This window comes from Artemia sp. Qi Xiang Cuo, chromosome 15 (assembly GCF_049724085.1).
Source record: "Artemia sp. Qi Xiang Cuo chromosome 15, ASM4972408v1, whole genome shotgun sequence".
NCBI lineage: Eukaryota > Metazoa > Arthropoda > Branchiopoda > Anostraca > Artemiidae > Artemia > Artemia sp. Qi Xiang Cuo.
The window spans coordinates 18,996,575-19,012,081 of record NC_142808.1 but is presented as its reverse complement, the minus strand read 5'-3'; the positions used below and the strand labels follow the sequence as shown (position 1 = coordinate 19,012,081).

The 15,507-nt window shown below is 36.1% G+C and overlaps 1 protein-coding gene across 1 annotated transcript in view; it reads right to left on the bottom strand.

The window, feature by feature from the left end:
• Positions 1 to 15,507, bottom strand: part of ssp3 (SCAPER domain-containing protein short spindle 3) — a 221,139-nt gene that overhangs the window by 119,495 nt on the left and 86,137 nt on the right. The window contains exon 14 of the mRNA XM_089101539.1: positions 10,241 to 10,421. Coding sequence (XP_088957665.1) covers positions 10,241 to 10,421 — 181 coding nt within the window. The remainder of the gene's footprint in view (positions 1 to 10,240; positions 10,422 to 15,507) is intronic.

Genomic DNA, 15,507 nt, shown 5'->3' with positions numbered 1-15,507 from the left:
GGGTGGCAGGGTATTTATCCATTGGCATTCCTTCATTTAGAAACCGAACTTACAACATCGGTTTTCAGGGGGTGATAGTTACTCTCTTATTGAGGAAAAGGCTGTAGTTCTTGTATATCAATGCGTTCTGACAAAAAGTTGAGCTTTAGCGTAACGAGCAAGGTTGCTGAGGGCAGACGAGTCCCTCGTATTTAGAATAATTCTATAGGCTGGTATAAAGCATATACACCTAAATGAGCCCTTATTCACGAAGCATTGGTGCATAAATTTAACGTAACGAGCAAGGTTGCTGAGGGCAGACGAGTCCCTCGTATTTAGAATAATTCTATAGGCTGGTATAAAGCATATACACCTAAATGAGCCCTTATTCACGAAGCATTGGTGCATAAATTTAACGTAACGAGCAAGGTTGCTGAGGGCAGACGAGTCCCTCGTATTTAGAATAATTCTATAGGCTGGTATAAAGCATATACACCTAAATGAGCACTTATTCACGAAGCATTGGTGCATAAATTTAACGTAACGAGCAAGGTTGCTGAGGGCAGACGAGTCCCTCGTATTTAGAATAATTCTATAGGCTGGTATAAAGCATATACACCTAAATGAGCCCTTATTCACGAAGCATTGGTGCATAAATTTAACGTAACGAGCAAGGTTGCTGAGGGCAGACGAGTCCCTCGTATTTAGAATAATTCTATAGGCTGGTATAAAGCATATACACCTAAATGAGCTCTTATTCACGAAGCATTGGTGCATAAATTTTATACTTAGCGTAATTGGGGGTTTAAGGCCAAGATGGTAGGCATGTTGAGGGTAACCATGAATACGACATTCAAATCGAACAGTAGTAAAATAAAAATACAATTTTTTTTTTTCAAATGAAAGAAAAAAACGACACTAGAACCTAGAACGAACCGACTTTTTTTTCATGACAGTACTTCGAGAATGAAAGAATTTCTTTAGTTATATTTGCTTTCAGCAATAAAAGCAACCAGCAAATAAATATTTGGAATCACCAACTCCGAATAACATAATTTTTTACATTTTAAAATACCTTCAGAAAAACACAGGTAAACTTTGGCACAAAGAGAAGAGTCGGGGGGGGGGGGCACACAATTTAAGGGGCAATTTTCGGTTTATTTAAAGCTTTAGTGTCAGTTTTTACTTTCACTTTAAAAACAACTTACTTTATTTTATTTATGCAACGCAATTCAACGAAGTAAGTTTAAATTACTATAAAAAGTAAGGTTTTATTATGATTTTGTTAGGTACGTTAGGCCAGGGGGCTGGCGCTTTAATGGGGGGGGGGATACTCAAGAGCCTAAACTATGTCTTTGGAAGATTTTTACTTAAAACTACGGGTCTTGAGAGAATACTACTTTTTCGACGTAATACCTTAAATTAGGTATTTATTTCCAAGATCACGCTGCCTCTCTGTGACGAACAAGCAAACATTCAAGTAGGGATAATTAGTTATATACCTGACTGGTAGTATCTCCCCGTATATACGACGTATTTTTGACATAATACCTTAAATTAGGTATTTATTTCCAAGATCATGCTGCCTCTCTGTGACGAACAAGTAAACATTCAAATGGGGATAATTAGTTATATACTTGACTGGTCGGATCTCCCCGTATATACGACGTATTTTTGACATAATACCTTAATTAAGGTATTTATTTCCAAGATCACGCTGTCTTTCTGTGACGAACAAGTAAACATTCAAATGGGGATAATTAATTATATACTTAAATTAGGTACTTATTTCCAAGATCACGCTGCCTTTCTGTGACGAACAAGTAAGCATTCAAATGCGGATAATTAGTTATATACTTGACTGGTCGGATCTCCCCGTATATACAACGTATTTTTGACATAATACCTTAAATTAGGTATTTATTTCCAAGATCATGCTGCCTCTCTGTGACGAACAAGTAAACATTCAAATGGGGATAATTAGTTATATACTTGACTGGTCGGATCTCCCCGTATATACGACGTATTTTTGACATAATACCTTAAATTAGGTATTTATTTCCAAGATCACGCTGCCATTCTGTGACGAACAAGTAAACATTCAAATGAGGATAATTAATTATATACTTAAATTAGGTACTTATTTCCAAGATCACGCTGCCTTTCTGTGACGAACAAGTAAACATTCAAATGGGGATAATTAGTTATATACTTGACTGGTCGGATCTCCCCGTATATACAACGTATTTTTGACATAATACCTTAAACTAGGTATTTATTTCCAAGATCACGCTGCCTTTCTGTGACGAACAACTAAACATTCAAATGGGGATAATTAGTTATATACTTGACTGGTCTTATCTCCCCGTATATCCGACGTATTTTTGATAATACCTTAAATTAGGTATTTATTTCCAAGATAACGCTGCCTTTCTGTGACGAACAAGTAAACATTCAAATGGGGATAATTAATTATATACTTAAATTAGGTACTTATTTCCAAGATCACGCTGCCTTTCTGTGACGAACAAGTAAACATTCAAATGGGGATAATTAGTTACATACTTGACTGGTCATATCTCCCCGTATACACGACGTATTTTTGACGTAATACCTTCAATTGGGTATTTATTTCCAAGATCACGCTGCCTTTCTGTGACGAACAAGTAAACATTCAAATGGGGATAATTAGTTATATACTTGACTGGTCGTATCTCCCCGTATATACGACATATTTTTGACATAATACCTTAAATTAGGTACTTATTTCCAAGATCAGACTGCCTTTCTGTGACGAACAAGTACAAATTTAATTGGGGATAATTAATTATATACTTAAATTAGGTACTTATTTCCAAGATCACGCTGCCTTTCTGTGACGAACAAGTAAACATTCAAATGGGGATAATTAGTTATATACTTGACTGGTCGGATCTCCCCGTATATACAACGTATTTTTGACATAATACCTTAAACTAGGTATTTATTTCCAAGATCACGCTGCCTTTCTGTGACGAACAACTAAACATTCAAATGGGGATAATTAGTTATATACTTGACTGGTCGTATCTCCCCGTATATACGACGTATTTTTGATAATACCTTAAATTAGGTATTTATTTCCAAGATCACGCTGCCATTCTGTGACGAACAAGTAAACATTCAAATGGGGATAATTAATTATATACTTAAAGTTGGTACTTATTTCCAAGATCACGCTGCCTTTCTGTGACGAACAAGTAAACATTCAAATGGGGATAATTAGTTACATACTTGACTGGTCATATCTCCCCGTATATACGACGTATTTTTGACATAATACCTTCAATTCGGTATTTATTTCCAAGATCACGCTGCCTTTCTGTGACGAACAAGTAAACATTCAAATGGGGATAATTAGTTATATACTTGACTGGTCGTATCTCCCCGTATATACGACGTATTTTTGACATAATACCTTAAATTAGGTATTTATTTCCAAGATCACGCTGCCTCTCTGTGACGAACAAGTAAAAATTCAAATGGGGATAATTAGTTATATACTTGACTGGTATTATCTCCCCGTATATACAACGTATTTTTGACATAATACCTTAAATTAGGCATTTATTTCCAAGATCACGCTGCCTTTCTGTGACGAACAAGTAAACATTCAAATGGGGATAATTAATTATATAGTTAAATTAGGTACTTATTTCCAAGATCACGCTGCCTTTCTGTGACGAACAAGTAAACATTCAAATAGGGATAATTAGTTATATACTTGACTGGTCGTATCTCCCCGTATATACGACGTATTTTTGACATAATACCTTAAATTAGGTATTTATTTCCAAGATCACGCTGCCTCTCTGTGACGAACAAGTAAACATTCAAATGGGGATAATTAGTTATATACTTGACTGGTAGTATCTCCCCGTATATACGACGTATTTTTGACATAATACCTTAAATAAGGTATTTATTTCCAAGATCACGCTGCCTTTCTGTGACGAACAAGTAAACATTCAAATGGGGATAATTAATTATATACTTAAATTAGGTACTTATTTCCAAGATCACGCTGCCTTTCTGTGACGAACAAGTAAACATTCAAATGGGGATAATTAGTTATATACTTGACTGGTCGGATCTCCCCGTATATACGACGTATTTTTGACATAATACCTTAAATTAGGTATTTATTTCCAAGATCACGCTGGCTTTCTGTGACGAACAAGTAAACATTCAAATGGGAATAATTAATTATATACTTAAATTAGGTACTTATTTCCAAGATCACGCTGCCTTTCTGTGACGAACAAGTAAGCATTCAAATGCGGATAATTAGTTATATACTTGACTGGTCGGATCTCCCCGTATATACAACGTATTTTTGACATAATACCTTAAATTAGGTATTTATTTCCAAGATCATGCTGCCTCTCTGTGACGAACAAGTAAACATTCAAATGGGGATAATTAGTTATATACTTGACTGGTCGGATCTCCCCATATATACGACGTATTTTTGACATAATTCCTTAAACTAGGTTTTTTTTCCAAGATCACGCTGCCTTTCTGTGACGAACAAGTAAACATTCAAATGAGGATAATTATTTATATACTTAAATTTGGTACTTATTTCCAAGATCACGCTGCCTTTCTGTGACGAACAAGTAAACATTCAAATGGGGATAATTAGTTATATACTTGACTGGTCGGATCTCCCCGTATATACAACGTATTTTTGACATAATACCTTAAACTAGGTATTTATTTCCAAGATCACGCTGCCTTTCTGTGACGAACAAGTAAACATTCAAATGGGGATAATTAGTTATATACTTGACTGGTCGTATCTCCCCGTATATACGACGTATTTTTGACATAATAACTGAAATTAGGTATTTATTTCCAAGATCACGCTGCCTTTCTGTGACGAACAAGTAAACATTCAAATGAGGATAATTAATTATATACTTAAATTAGGTACTTATTTCCAAGATCACGCTGCCTTTCTGTGACGAACAAGTAAACATTCAAATGGGGATAATTAGTTATATACTTGACTGGTCGTATCTCCCCGTATATACGACGTATTTTTGACATAATACCTTAAATTAGGTAGTAATTTCCAAGATCACACTGCCTTTCTGTGACGAACAAGTAAACATTCAAATGGGGATAATTAGTTATATACTTGACTGGTCGTATCTCCCCGTATATACGACGTATTTTTGACACAATACCTTAAATTAGGTACTTATTTCCAAGATCACGCTGCCTTTCTGTGACGAACAAGAACACATTCAAATGGGGATAATTAATTATATACTTAAATTAGGTACTTATTTCCAAGATCACGCTGCCTTTCTGTGACGAACAAGTAAACATTCAAATGGGGATAATTAGTTATATACTTGACTGGTCGTATCTCCCCGTATATACGACGTATTTTTGACATAATACCTTAAATTAGGTATTTATTTCCAACATCACACTGCCTTTCTGTGACGAACAAGTAAACATTCAAATGGGGATAATTAGTTATATACTTGACTGGTCGTATCTCCCCGTATATACGACGTATTTTTGACACAATACCTTAAATTAGGTATTTATTTCCAAGATCACGCTGCCTTTCTATGACGAACAAGTAAACATTCAAATGGGGATAATTAATTATATACTTAAGTTAGGTACTTATTTCCAAGATCACGCTGCCTTTCTGTGACGAACAAGTAAAAATTCAAATGGGGATAATTAGTTATATACTTGACTGGTCGTATCTCCCCGTATATACCACTTATTTTTGACATAATACCTTAAATTAGGTATTTATTTCCAAGATCACGCTGCCTATCTGTGACGAACAAGTAAAAATTCAAATGGGGATAATTAGTTATATACTTGACTGGTATTATCTCCCCGTATATACAACGTATTTTTGACATAATACCTTAAATTAGGCATTTATTTCCAAGATCACGCTGCCTTTCTGTGACGAACAAGTAAACATTCAAATGGGGATAATTAATTATATAGTTAAATTAGGTACTTATTTCCAAGATCACGCTGCCTTTCTGTGACGAACAAGTAAACATTCAAATAGGGATAATTAGTTATATACTTGACTGGTCGTATCTCCCCGTATATACAACGTATTTTTGACATAATACCTTAAATTAGGTATTTATTTCCAAGATCACGCTGCCTTTCTGTGACGAACAAGTAAAAATTCAAATGGGGATAATTAGTTATATACTTGACTGGTCGGATCTCCCCGTATATACGACGTATTTTTGACATAATACCTTAAATTAGGTATTTATTTCCAAGATCACGCTGCCTTTCTGTGACGAACAAGTAAACATTCAAATGGGGATAATTAATTATATACTTAAATTAGGTACTTATTTCCAAGATCACGCTGCCTTTCTGTGACGAACAAGTAAACATTCAAATGGGGATAATTAGTTACATACTTGACTGGTCGTATCTCCCCGTATATACGACGTATTTTTGACATAATACCTTAAACTAGGTATTTATTTCCAAGATCACGCTGCCTTTCTGTGACGAACAAGTAAACATTCAAATGGGGATAATTAATTATATACTTAAATTAGGTATTTATTTCCAAGATCACGCTGCCTTTCTGTGACGAACAAGTAAACATTCAAATGTGGATAATTAGTTACATACTTGACTGGTCGGATCTCCCCGTATATACGACATTTTTTTGACACAATACCTTAAACAAGGGACTTATTTCCAACATCACACTGCCATTCTGTGACGAACAAGAACAAATTCAAATGAGGATAATTAATTATATACTTAAATTAGGTACTTATTTCCAAGATCACGCTGCCTTTCTGTGACGAACAAGTAAACATTCAAATGGGGATAATTAGTTATATACTTGACTGGTCGTATCTCCCCGTATATACGACGTATTTTTGACATAATACCTTAAATTAGGTATTTATTTCCAAGATCACGCTGCCTTTCTGTGACGAACAAGTAAACGTTCAAATGGGGATAATTAGTTATATACTTGACTGGTCGTATCTCCCCGTATATACGACGTAATTTTGAGATAATACCTTAAATTAGGTACTTATTTCCAAGATCACACTGCCTTTCTATGACGAACAAATAAACGTTCAAAAAGGATAATTTACCTGTTTTTGCTGTCTAATACATGGACTTACCTCTATTTGACAATTTATTTGTTAATACTGATTTTGTTTTTAAACTTAACGTACAATGAAAGTATACCGAATCAAAAAATGTTCTTGCTCCTCAGATGAATGTACTAATAAAACTATGTATATAATTAAATTATGTATTAATAAAATAAATAAATATGTAATAAATAAAATTATGTATTAATAAAATAAAATTATGGTCCAAATTCCTCAAAAGAGACAAATACGGCTACTCATTAAATTGCTTTTCAAGTTTATTACTGGTCTCACCACCAAACCACCAAACCACCAAAACCACCAAAAAACATAAGCGGCTCCACTAGATAACGAATTTATAGTTTGGCACTCTAAGAAGGGGACTTTTAAGTTTTAGTAATATTTACAAATCTCGAGAAAAGATTTGCCATCTTCTTAGACACTGAGCACCGATATGTATCAAAAGAATTTGTCAATTTACTCATTAGCTCCCCATAGGTGATATAAGCTCTCACCAAAGTAAAAGGTGATTCAACTTTTCCCACTCGACTACATTGTTGGCGTTTTTCCTCACCAGTTATTTTACGTACTTGCAGCAGGATCAGACATTTCCGCCTCACCCGGCACCCGAACAAAGCTTCTGAATGAGGATCTACCACGATGACCGGTCTTGTGCCAATTCTTCGGTAAACTTTATCCAGTGCTTGTCCCATTTGTGGCCGAATATGCAGAAACCTCCTGTAGGCTTCAGATCTCGCCTAACTAGCGACCACCAAATTTTTAATTGCCATCCTCTTCTTCTTCGCCATGTTGATAAGGGTTCAAAAAGAAGTATTTGTTCAATCAGGCACTCGTTGGAGCGCGTTCAAGCCGGCGGAGCCTGATGTTGTTTGAGATTTTGTCAAACAACGTCGGCAGATAGTCGTTCTAAGTTTTATCTGATATCCAGAGACGTAAAATAGAACGTAGGTAGCAGCGGTAAAAAAAAAAAAAAATTCTAGAGCACGTCCCCGATCTGCTTTAAAGGGCCACTATTCAAAATCATAGATTAGAACTGCCCTCACTGTAGAGTTATATATACATATCTTCGTTCGCAAGCTAATTTCTCGACAGAACCAGAGATGTTTGTGGAGCTGAGCGAAAACTGCTTGAGCTTTAGATATTTTTCTGTTAACATCTTGATCATACCATCCCTTCCAATCACACTCAGATCGCAGAAAAATGAATCTGTGATGAGGTCAAACAATACATTTTTGGTTTTCTTCGTGTTTATTTGTAGACCGAAGAAAGCTGAGAAATGTGCCACTTCGTTAAGCATTTGCTGTGGTGAGTTTGGGTCCGACACGAAAAAAGTTACGTTATGTGCATCGTCAAGGTCCGCCAAGTTGACATTTATACCAACTACTATTCCTTCAAATCTCCGTAAGGCATGGGCCAGGATTCAATCAATACAGTAATTGAAGAGGAATGGCGAAAATATACAGCCATGTTTCACATCCCACTTCACATCAAACAATGACGACTCTTCCCCATAGACTCGGAACACAGATCCGTCGTAATTGGCTTACTAGATGTCGACAAATTCTAGTGGCATGCCATTTTCAAGAAGAATCTTCCACAAGGTTTGTCGTTCAACTGAATCAAAGGCAGCACCATAGTCCATGAATATATTGATAAGGCAGAGGTTTTACCTTTCGCATTGTTGAACGATCAAACCGAGAACAAAAATTCGATCCATGTCTCCTCTGCTAGGCTAGAATCTAGACTGGTTTTCTCGTGTTCGCCTATCTATTGCTGTTTGGAATTTATGTAGTAGAATGGCGGTAAATAATTTGACTGCATTGTCAATGAGAGATATCCCTCTATAATTAGCACACTCTGTCTTTTCCTCTTTTTCTTAAACAGGGAGGATGACTGAAATTTTCAAGTCCTTTGGGAAATTGTTGGTTTTCCATATTAATATAAATAACGGCAGTAGCTGGTTTCTAATCAGGTGGGGTGGGGAAGGCTTTTTAAATCTCAGACGGAGTACTGTCCTCATCAGGAGATCTGTATCGTCTAAGATTTCGGTTGGCATTGACAATTTCGTAAAGGTCTGGTGGGGACGTGCTTTGCCTGCTTGTCAAGGTGACTTGAAGTACGTCTTGAATTACGCCTCCAATCAACTCAAGGGATTTTTAGGAAGTTCTGTTTAGAGGAAAAAAAGATTTTTTTTATGTGCCTTCTCTTTATGAAGGACTTACCCGACAAATCTGCCAAATTGCATACAGATTCTTATTTTTTTTATTTTTTTTATTTTATTTTTTTTGTGCAGAGGCTAAAAATGACATTATAAGTGTAATCAAGCGCGTATGCAGAATTTTCATTCGGGGGGAGGGGGTTACAAAAAGACTTTACGAAGCGAAAACAATTTTAAAAACACTCAAAGAATACCTTTTACTTGACTGATGTTGGTTGGGATAGTTCGATCATTTATCGTCCCCGCCACCATCGCTCGGTGCGAGGGCGGGTCACTTAAAGGCAGGGACGCCCTAGTAGATGATGATGACAATTCATGATTTCATGCAGATGATACGGGGGGAGTTTATTTAACCGTAAGCTCCCAAGACTCACGGCATTGTGTGTGTGTTGGTATTCGACTGTGTCAGGCGTGTTACTCGTCAAAAGGCCCACTAGACTACAACTATGAGGTGCACAACACGGGCTTCCCATAGACGGTTAGAGAAGGAGGAATTCGACCAATAACTGCAAGCACCTCACATTCAGGAGACAAACAGCATGATCAAATGCAACTGAAAACTCAACCGAGCTATCTGCGGATTCAGTTCAGACAAATTATCGTATCGAATTATATATCGACAAAATATTGTCAGTTGTCGACATATTCAGTTTCAGGTTTTTACAAAGTAAGCATATTCTATCCTCAGCTTATATTAAGAAATTCTATACTAGGCTCATCTTAAATAGGGTGAGCTCAATTTATATATTGAAATCCTGGTTTTTTCCCAGTGCCTCTGTAGTTTCGGGTGAATAAAATTTCTTGGGTAAAATTAGTACATCTTAGGTACCTCTTCGGTAAAATACAGTACCTCTTTGGTAAAAATTTTAGTTATTTCATCAGCAGATCGTTCAACCTGTATTGTAGCACATAAATCCCACTGTCCTGGCGTTTGCCGAGAAATCGCTTTATCAATACTGCATATAAGTTTGTTCAGCCTTGACTTTTTGAGATTCTCTGATAAGCTGCTTCTGTCAGATCGTATTCCACTCCTAAAATAAGGAAAAAATCAATTGAAAACTGGTCTATGACAATTACAGGGTCACCGTTTTTCGAACAGAAACATTTTAGTTCGCTAATTATACAGAACATGTCACTTAACTCAAATGACAAGACAAATTATACACTTAAGGTACGGGCATGCTGCAGTTATCGAGTGAAGCAAACAATTTTTTTTTTCAATTTTATTCCTCAATTCTCAGCAGTTTTACTTAAATATCTGATTTACCGCTACTCTTTTACATCACTAGATCGTGAAGTTTTAGGAGGAATCGACAATTTTTTTTAAAGAAGATCGTCCCCAGGAAGATTATTCCAAATCGAATTGCAACGTCGAATGATGCTGTTCTTCAAATGTTCTGATCTCGGAGTGTGAACCTTTAGAGAATTGTAACGAACTGTGTGCAACCATGTCTGTCTTGTCGGTTAAATTTGTTCAATTGACATACAAATAATTTACATATAATATATATATATATAATTGCAAAAATATTTGTATATATTTTAACAAGGTATTACAACTATTCAAAAGCCTTAAAAAAGAAAACCTTTTTGAACGCAACCAGTTATATAATCTCAGTAGGAAGGCCCCAAAAACGAAAATTTGCAATTATTACAAATGATGATTCTCTATTTTGACAAGGGAATTACAACAATCAAAAACCTTAAAAAAGAATATTAAGAGTTTGAAGCTTAGTACATATTGTTGTTAGAAATCAGACTAGCTTCAGTAATCAAATATCTTTGAACAGATTTCAGTATTAAAAGACAATAAATTGCGGAAAGAGCAAAAAACTGGTAATTGCAAAAATTCAAAACCTAAAAAAGAAAACCAAAAGTATGAAGCTTAGTAGAAATCGTTGTTAGAAATTGGACTTGCTTTAATAATCAAATATCTTTGAAAAGACGTTAAATTGCGTAAAGAGCAAAAAACTGGTAATTGCAAAAATATTTGTATATATTTTAACAAGGGACCACAACAATTCACAAACCTTAAAAAAGAAAATCAGAACTTTGAAGTTTAGTAGATATCGTTGTTAAAACGGGCTTGATTTAATAATCAAACATCTATGAAAAGACAGCAAATTATTTGCGGTTAGAAGACAAGCGGCTATGAGAATTCATATATAGAAGCCTTCCGCGTGCCGGGGCCCGGCGGCTGGTAATTGCAACATATTTGTATATATTTTAGATTACAACATAAATAATCTCTTAGACCATACTGCTTTTCCAGAGGAGCTCACTCCCCCACAGCCCTCAGGGCAAGAACTGTAAGTTATACCCTGGGGGCATATACAGTTTTTATAAAAAGCTTTGTCGTACAACCCTCAAAAAGGCTAATTCGATTGGAAATTCAAAGGGCTAGTGCCCTTTTTAATAGTTAAAAGTGATTGGAGGGCAACTAACCCTCCTCTCACGCCCACCTAGTCCCCAAACACATACAATCAAAATTTTGAGATAGCCATTTTGTTCAGCGTAGTTGATTTCCACATAGAAATTATGTTTCTGAGGAGGACATTCCCCCACAGCCCTCAGGGCAAAGGTTGTAAGTTATGCCCTGGGTCATATAAGCTTTGTATAGAAAGCGTTGTCGTAAAATTTAAAAAAAATGCTCGTTCGATTGGAAATTCAAAGGGCTAGTGCCCTTTTTAATAGTCGAAAGTGATTGGAGGGCAACTAACCCCACTCTCACGCCCACCTTTCCCCCAAACACATCCAATTAAATTTTGAGATAGCCATTTTGTTCAACGTAGTTGAAAGTTCTGGAAATTAGGTTTTTGAGAATGACATCCCCCCTACAGCCCTTAGGGCAAGGGTTGAAAGTTATACCCTGGGGGCATATAAGGCTTTTTATAGAAAGCGTTGTCGTAGAAACTTCAAAAATGGCTCATTTGATTGGAAACTGAAAAGGCTAGTGCCCTTTTTAATAGTTGAAAGTGATTAGAAGGCAACTAAGACCCCTTCCACGCCCACCATTTAACCAAACACATCCAATCAAAATTTCGAGATGGCCATTTTGTTCAAAGTAGTTGAAAGGTCCGGAAATTATATCTAAAAGGATGACACTCCCCAAACAGCCCACGCGGTAAGGGTTGTAAGTTATGCCCCGGGGGCATATAAGGTTTTTATTGAAAGCTTTGTCGTAAAAATTTGAAAAAGTGCTCATTCGATTGGAATTTCAAAGGGCTAGGGCCCTTTTTAATAATCGAAAGTGATTTGAGGGCAACTAATCCCCCTCTCAAGCCCATATTTCCCCCAAACACATCCAATCAAAAAATTTAGATAGCCATCTTGTTCAACGTAGTTAAAAGTTTTAGAAAATTAGGTCTTTGAGGATGATAACCCCATCAGAACCCTTGGGGTTGTAAGTTATGTCCTGGGGACATATAAGGTTTTTATAGATATTGATGTTGTAGAAACTTCAAAAAGGGCTCAATCGATTGGAAACTAGAAGGGCTTGTGCCCTTCTAGTGACTAGAGGATATGAGAGATTAGAGGATAGCTAACACCCCTCTCACACCCACCATTTCCCCAAACACATCCAATCAAAATTTTGAGATAGCCATTTTGTTCGGGGTAGTTAAAAAGTCTGGAACTTATGTTTTTGAGGATGACACCCCCCCACTGCCCTCAGGGAAAGGGTTGTACGTTATGCCCTGGGGGCATATAAGGTTTTTCTTAATAGAAAGCGTTGTCGTAAAAACTTCAAAAAGGAATCATTCGATTGGAAATTGAAATGGCTAGTGCTCTATTTAATAGTCGAAAGTGATTGGATGTCAAGTAACCCCCTCTCACGCCCACCATTTCTCCAAACACATCCAATCAAAATTTTGAGATAGCTATTTTGTTCAACGTAGTTGAAAGGTCCGGAAATCATGTCTTTGAGGATGACAACCCCCTCACAGCCCTCAGGTTTTAAGTTACACCCTGGGGCATATAAGGTTTATATTGAAAGTTCTCTTGTAAAAAATTCAAAAGGGGCTCATTCAATTTGAAGTTGAAAGAGATAGTGCCCTTTTTAATAGTCAGAAGTGATTGGAGGGCAACTAACCCCCCTCTCACGCCTAACATTTCCCCAAACATATACAATCAAAATTTTGAGATAGCAATTTTCTTCAATGTAGTTGATAGTTCTGGATAGGTCTTTGAGGATGATAATCCCCCTCCCCCCACCCTCACAGCAAGGGTTGTACGTTATGCCCCGGGGGCATATAAGGTTTTTATTGAAAGCGTTGTCGTAGAAACTTCAAAAGGGCTCATTCGCTTGGAAATTGAATGGGCTATTGCCTTTTTTGATAGTTGAAAGTGATTGGAGAGCTACTAACGCCCCTCTCACGCCCACCATTTCCCCAAACACATACAATCAAATTTTGAGATAGCCATTTTGTTTAACGTAGTCGAAAGTTCTGGAAATTAGGTCTTTGAGGATGACAACCCCCTCACAGCCCTTAGGGCAAGGGTTGTAATTAATGCCCTTGGGGCATATAAGGTATTTACAGAAAGCGTTGTCGTAGAAAATCAAAAAAGGCTCATTCGATTGGAAATTGAAAGGTCTAGTGCCCTTTTTAATAGTCGAAAGTGATTGGAAGGCTTGATATTTTTATAATTAAGATCGATGTGGGTAAAATGTCTTATTATTTTTTTCTTTTCTTTTTTTTTTTTTTTTTTTTTTCAGACCAGGGCACTTCGTATCGAAGGAGTTGTCTTAGGAACTTCGAAAAAGGCTCATTCGATTGAAAATAGAAAGGGGGTAATGCCCATTTTAATAGTCGAAAGTGATTGGAGGGCAACTAGTCCCCCTCCAACGCCCACCCTCCCACTTGCCAATTATGTTCAAACACTAAATGTTGCCTTAAGATTAAATCAAAATGCACTGTGTTAATGCTAATTCTGAATAAGGCATCTCAGCAGTATCCCAAGAACGACTGAGGGTATTATGTTCAAACTTTAGGGGCTACTTCTGCTCTTAAAATTTAACCAAATCAAAATAGCGTAAGTGTATCCAGGCTATTAAAGAAAGTATACAGATTTGTTTTTGCGAATTGTATCAAGGTTTCTATTTCAGATCAACTAGAGGAGGTATAAAACCAAATTAAACGGTACTATTTGTGTACAGGTTTTTGAAATGGTGTTTGCTATTAAAAACTGCTGAAAATTTTTCTCCACCATACAAACAGCAGGCCAAACTATAAAGGTTTAAAAAAACGAAAAGATTTAAAGAATTATTTTCTTTTTCCCTGAAAAGACTATGTCAATATAAAACGAACAGAAATGAATTAAAAAATTTTTTCCACAAACTCAAGTTTTTCAAAGAAAAGTAAAGAACTCCGTTAAACGAAAAATGAGCAAAAATAAAATCAAATAATCTACCAAGCGTGAAACTACCACAAATCAGCATCGATAAATAAATGAAACCCAAAACGAACATAAATTACAATAAATAACCAAGTTAAACTAAAAACGAGCGGAAATTAACATGAGTAGGGCTCAAAACCCCTATGCCTTCCCAAGGTCAGAACATAATTTGCACTTGACTGAAAAAATACAAATGAATGAGCATTGTCAGTTTAATATACATATACTGATATTTAGTAATCAAAACGTTAATATTATTTGATTTATTAAAGTTATAAAAGTAAAAACATTTAAATTTATAAAAGTGAAAGCTATAGTTTGCCACGAGTTCCCCAAGTTCTTTGTTTTAATGGTTCCACTCCTTTTAATATGCCAAACGGATCTACTGCCCCCCCCCCAAAAAAAACAACAAACAAAACATAAATACTAGAAACCAATTTAAGACTATAGGATCCGGTAAATAGAATCTTGAAACGAGTTAGCGAAAGCGTTATTTGAAAAAGAATGGACAAAGACTATTATCAGTCATTTCATATTTTTGACGAAACGGAAGAAATGATGGACCTTCAGTTCCCCAGGGATTTTTTTAGGCAAAAACTCTACTCCTAATTTTCCTAACCGGTTTTATGGGGGATAGCCCAAATACTATCCCCCATTGGGAAAAAAATCCCGGATACTTTTGAAATGCCTAAATTATAAGAAAACTAACAATTAAATTTGGCT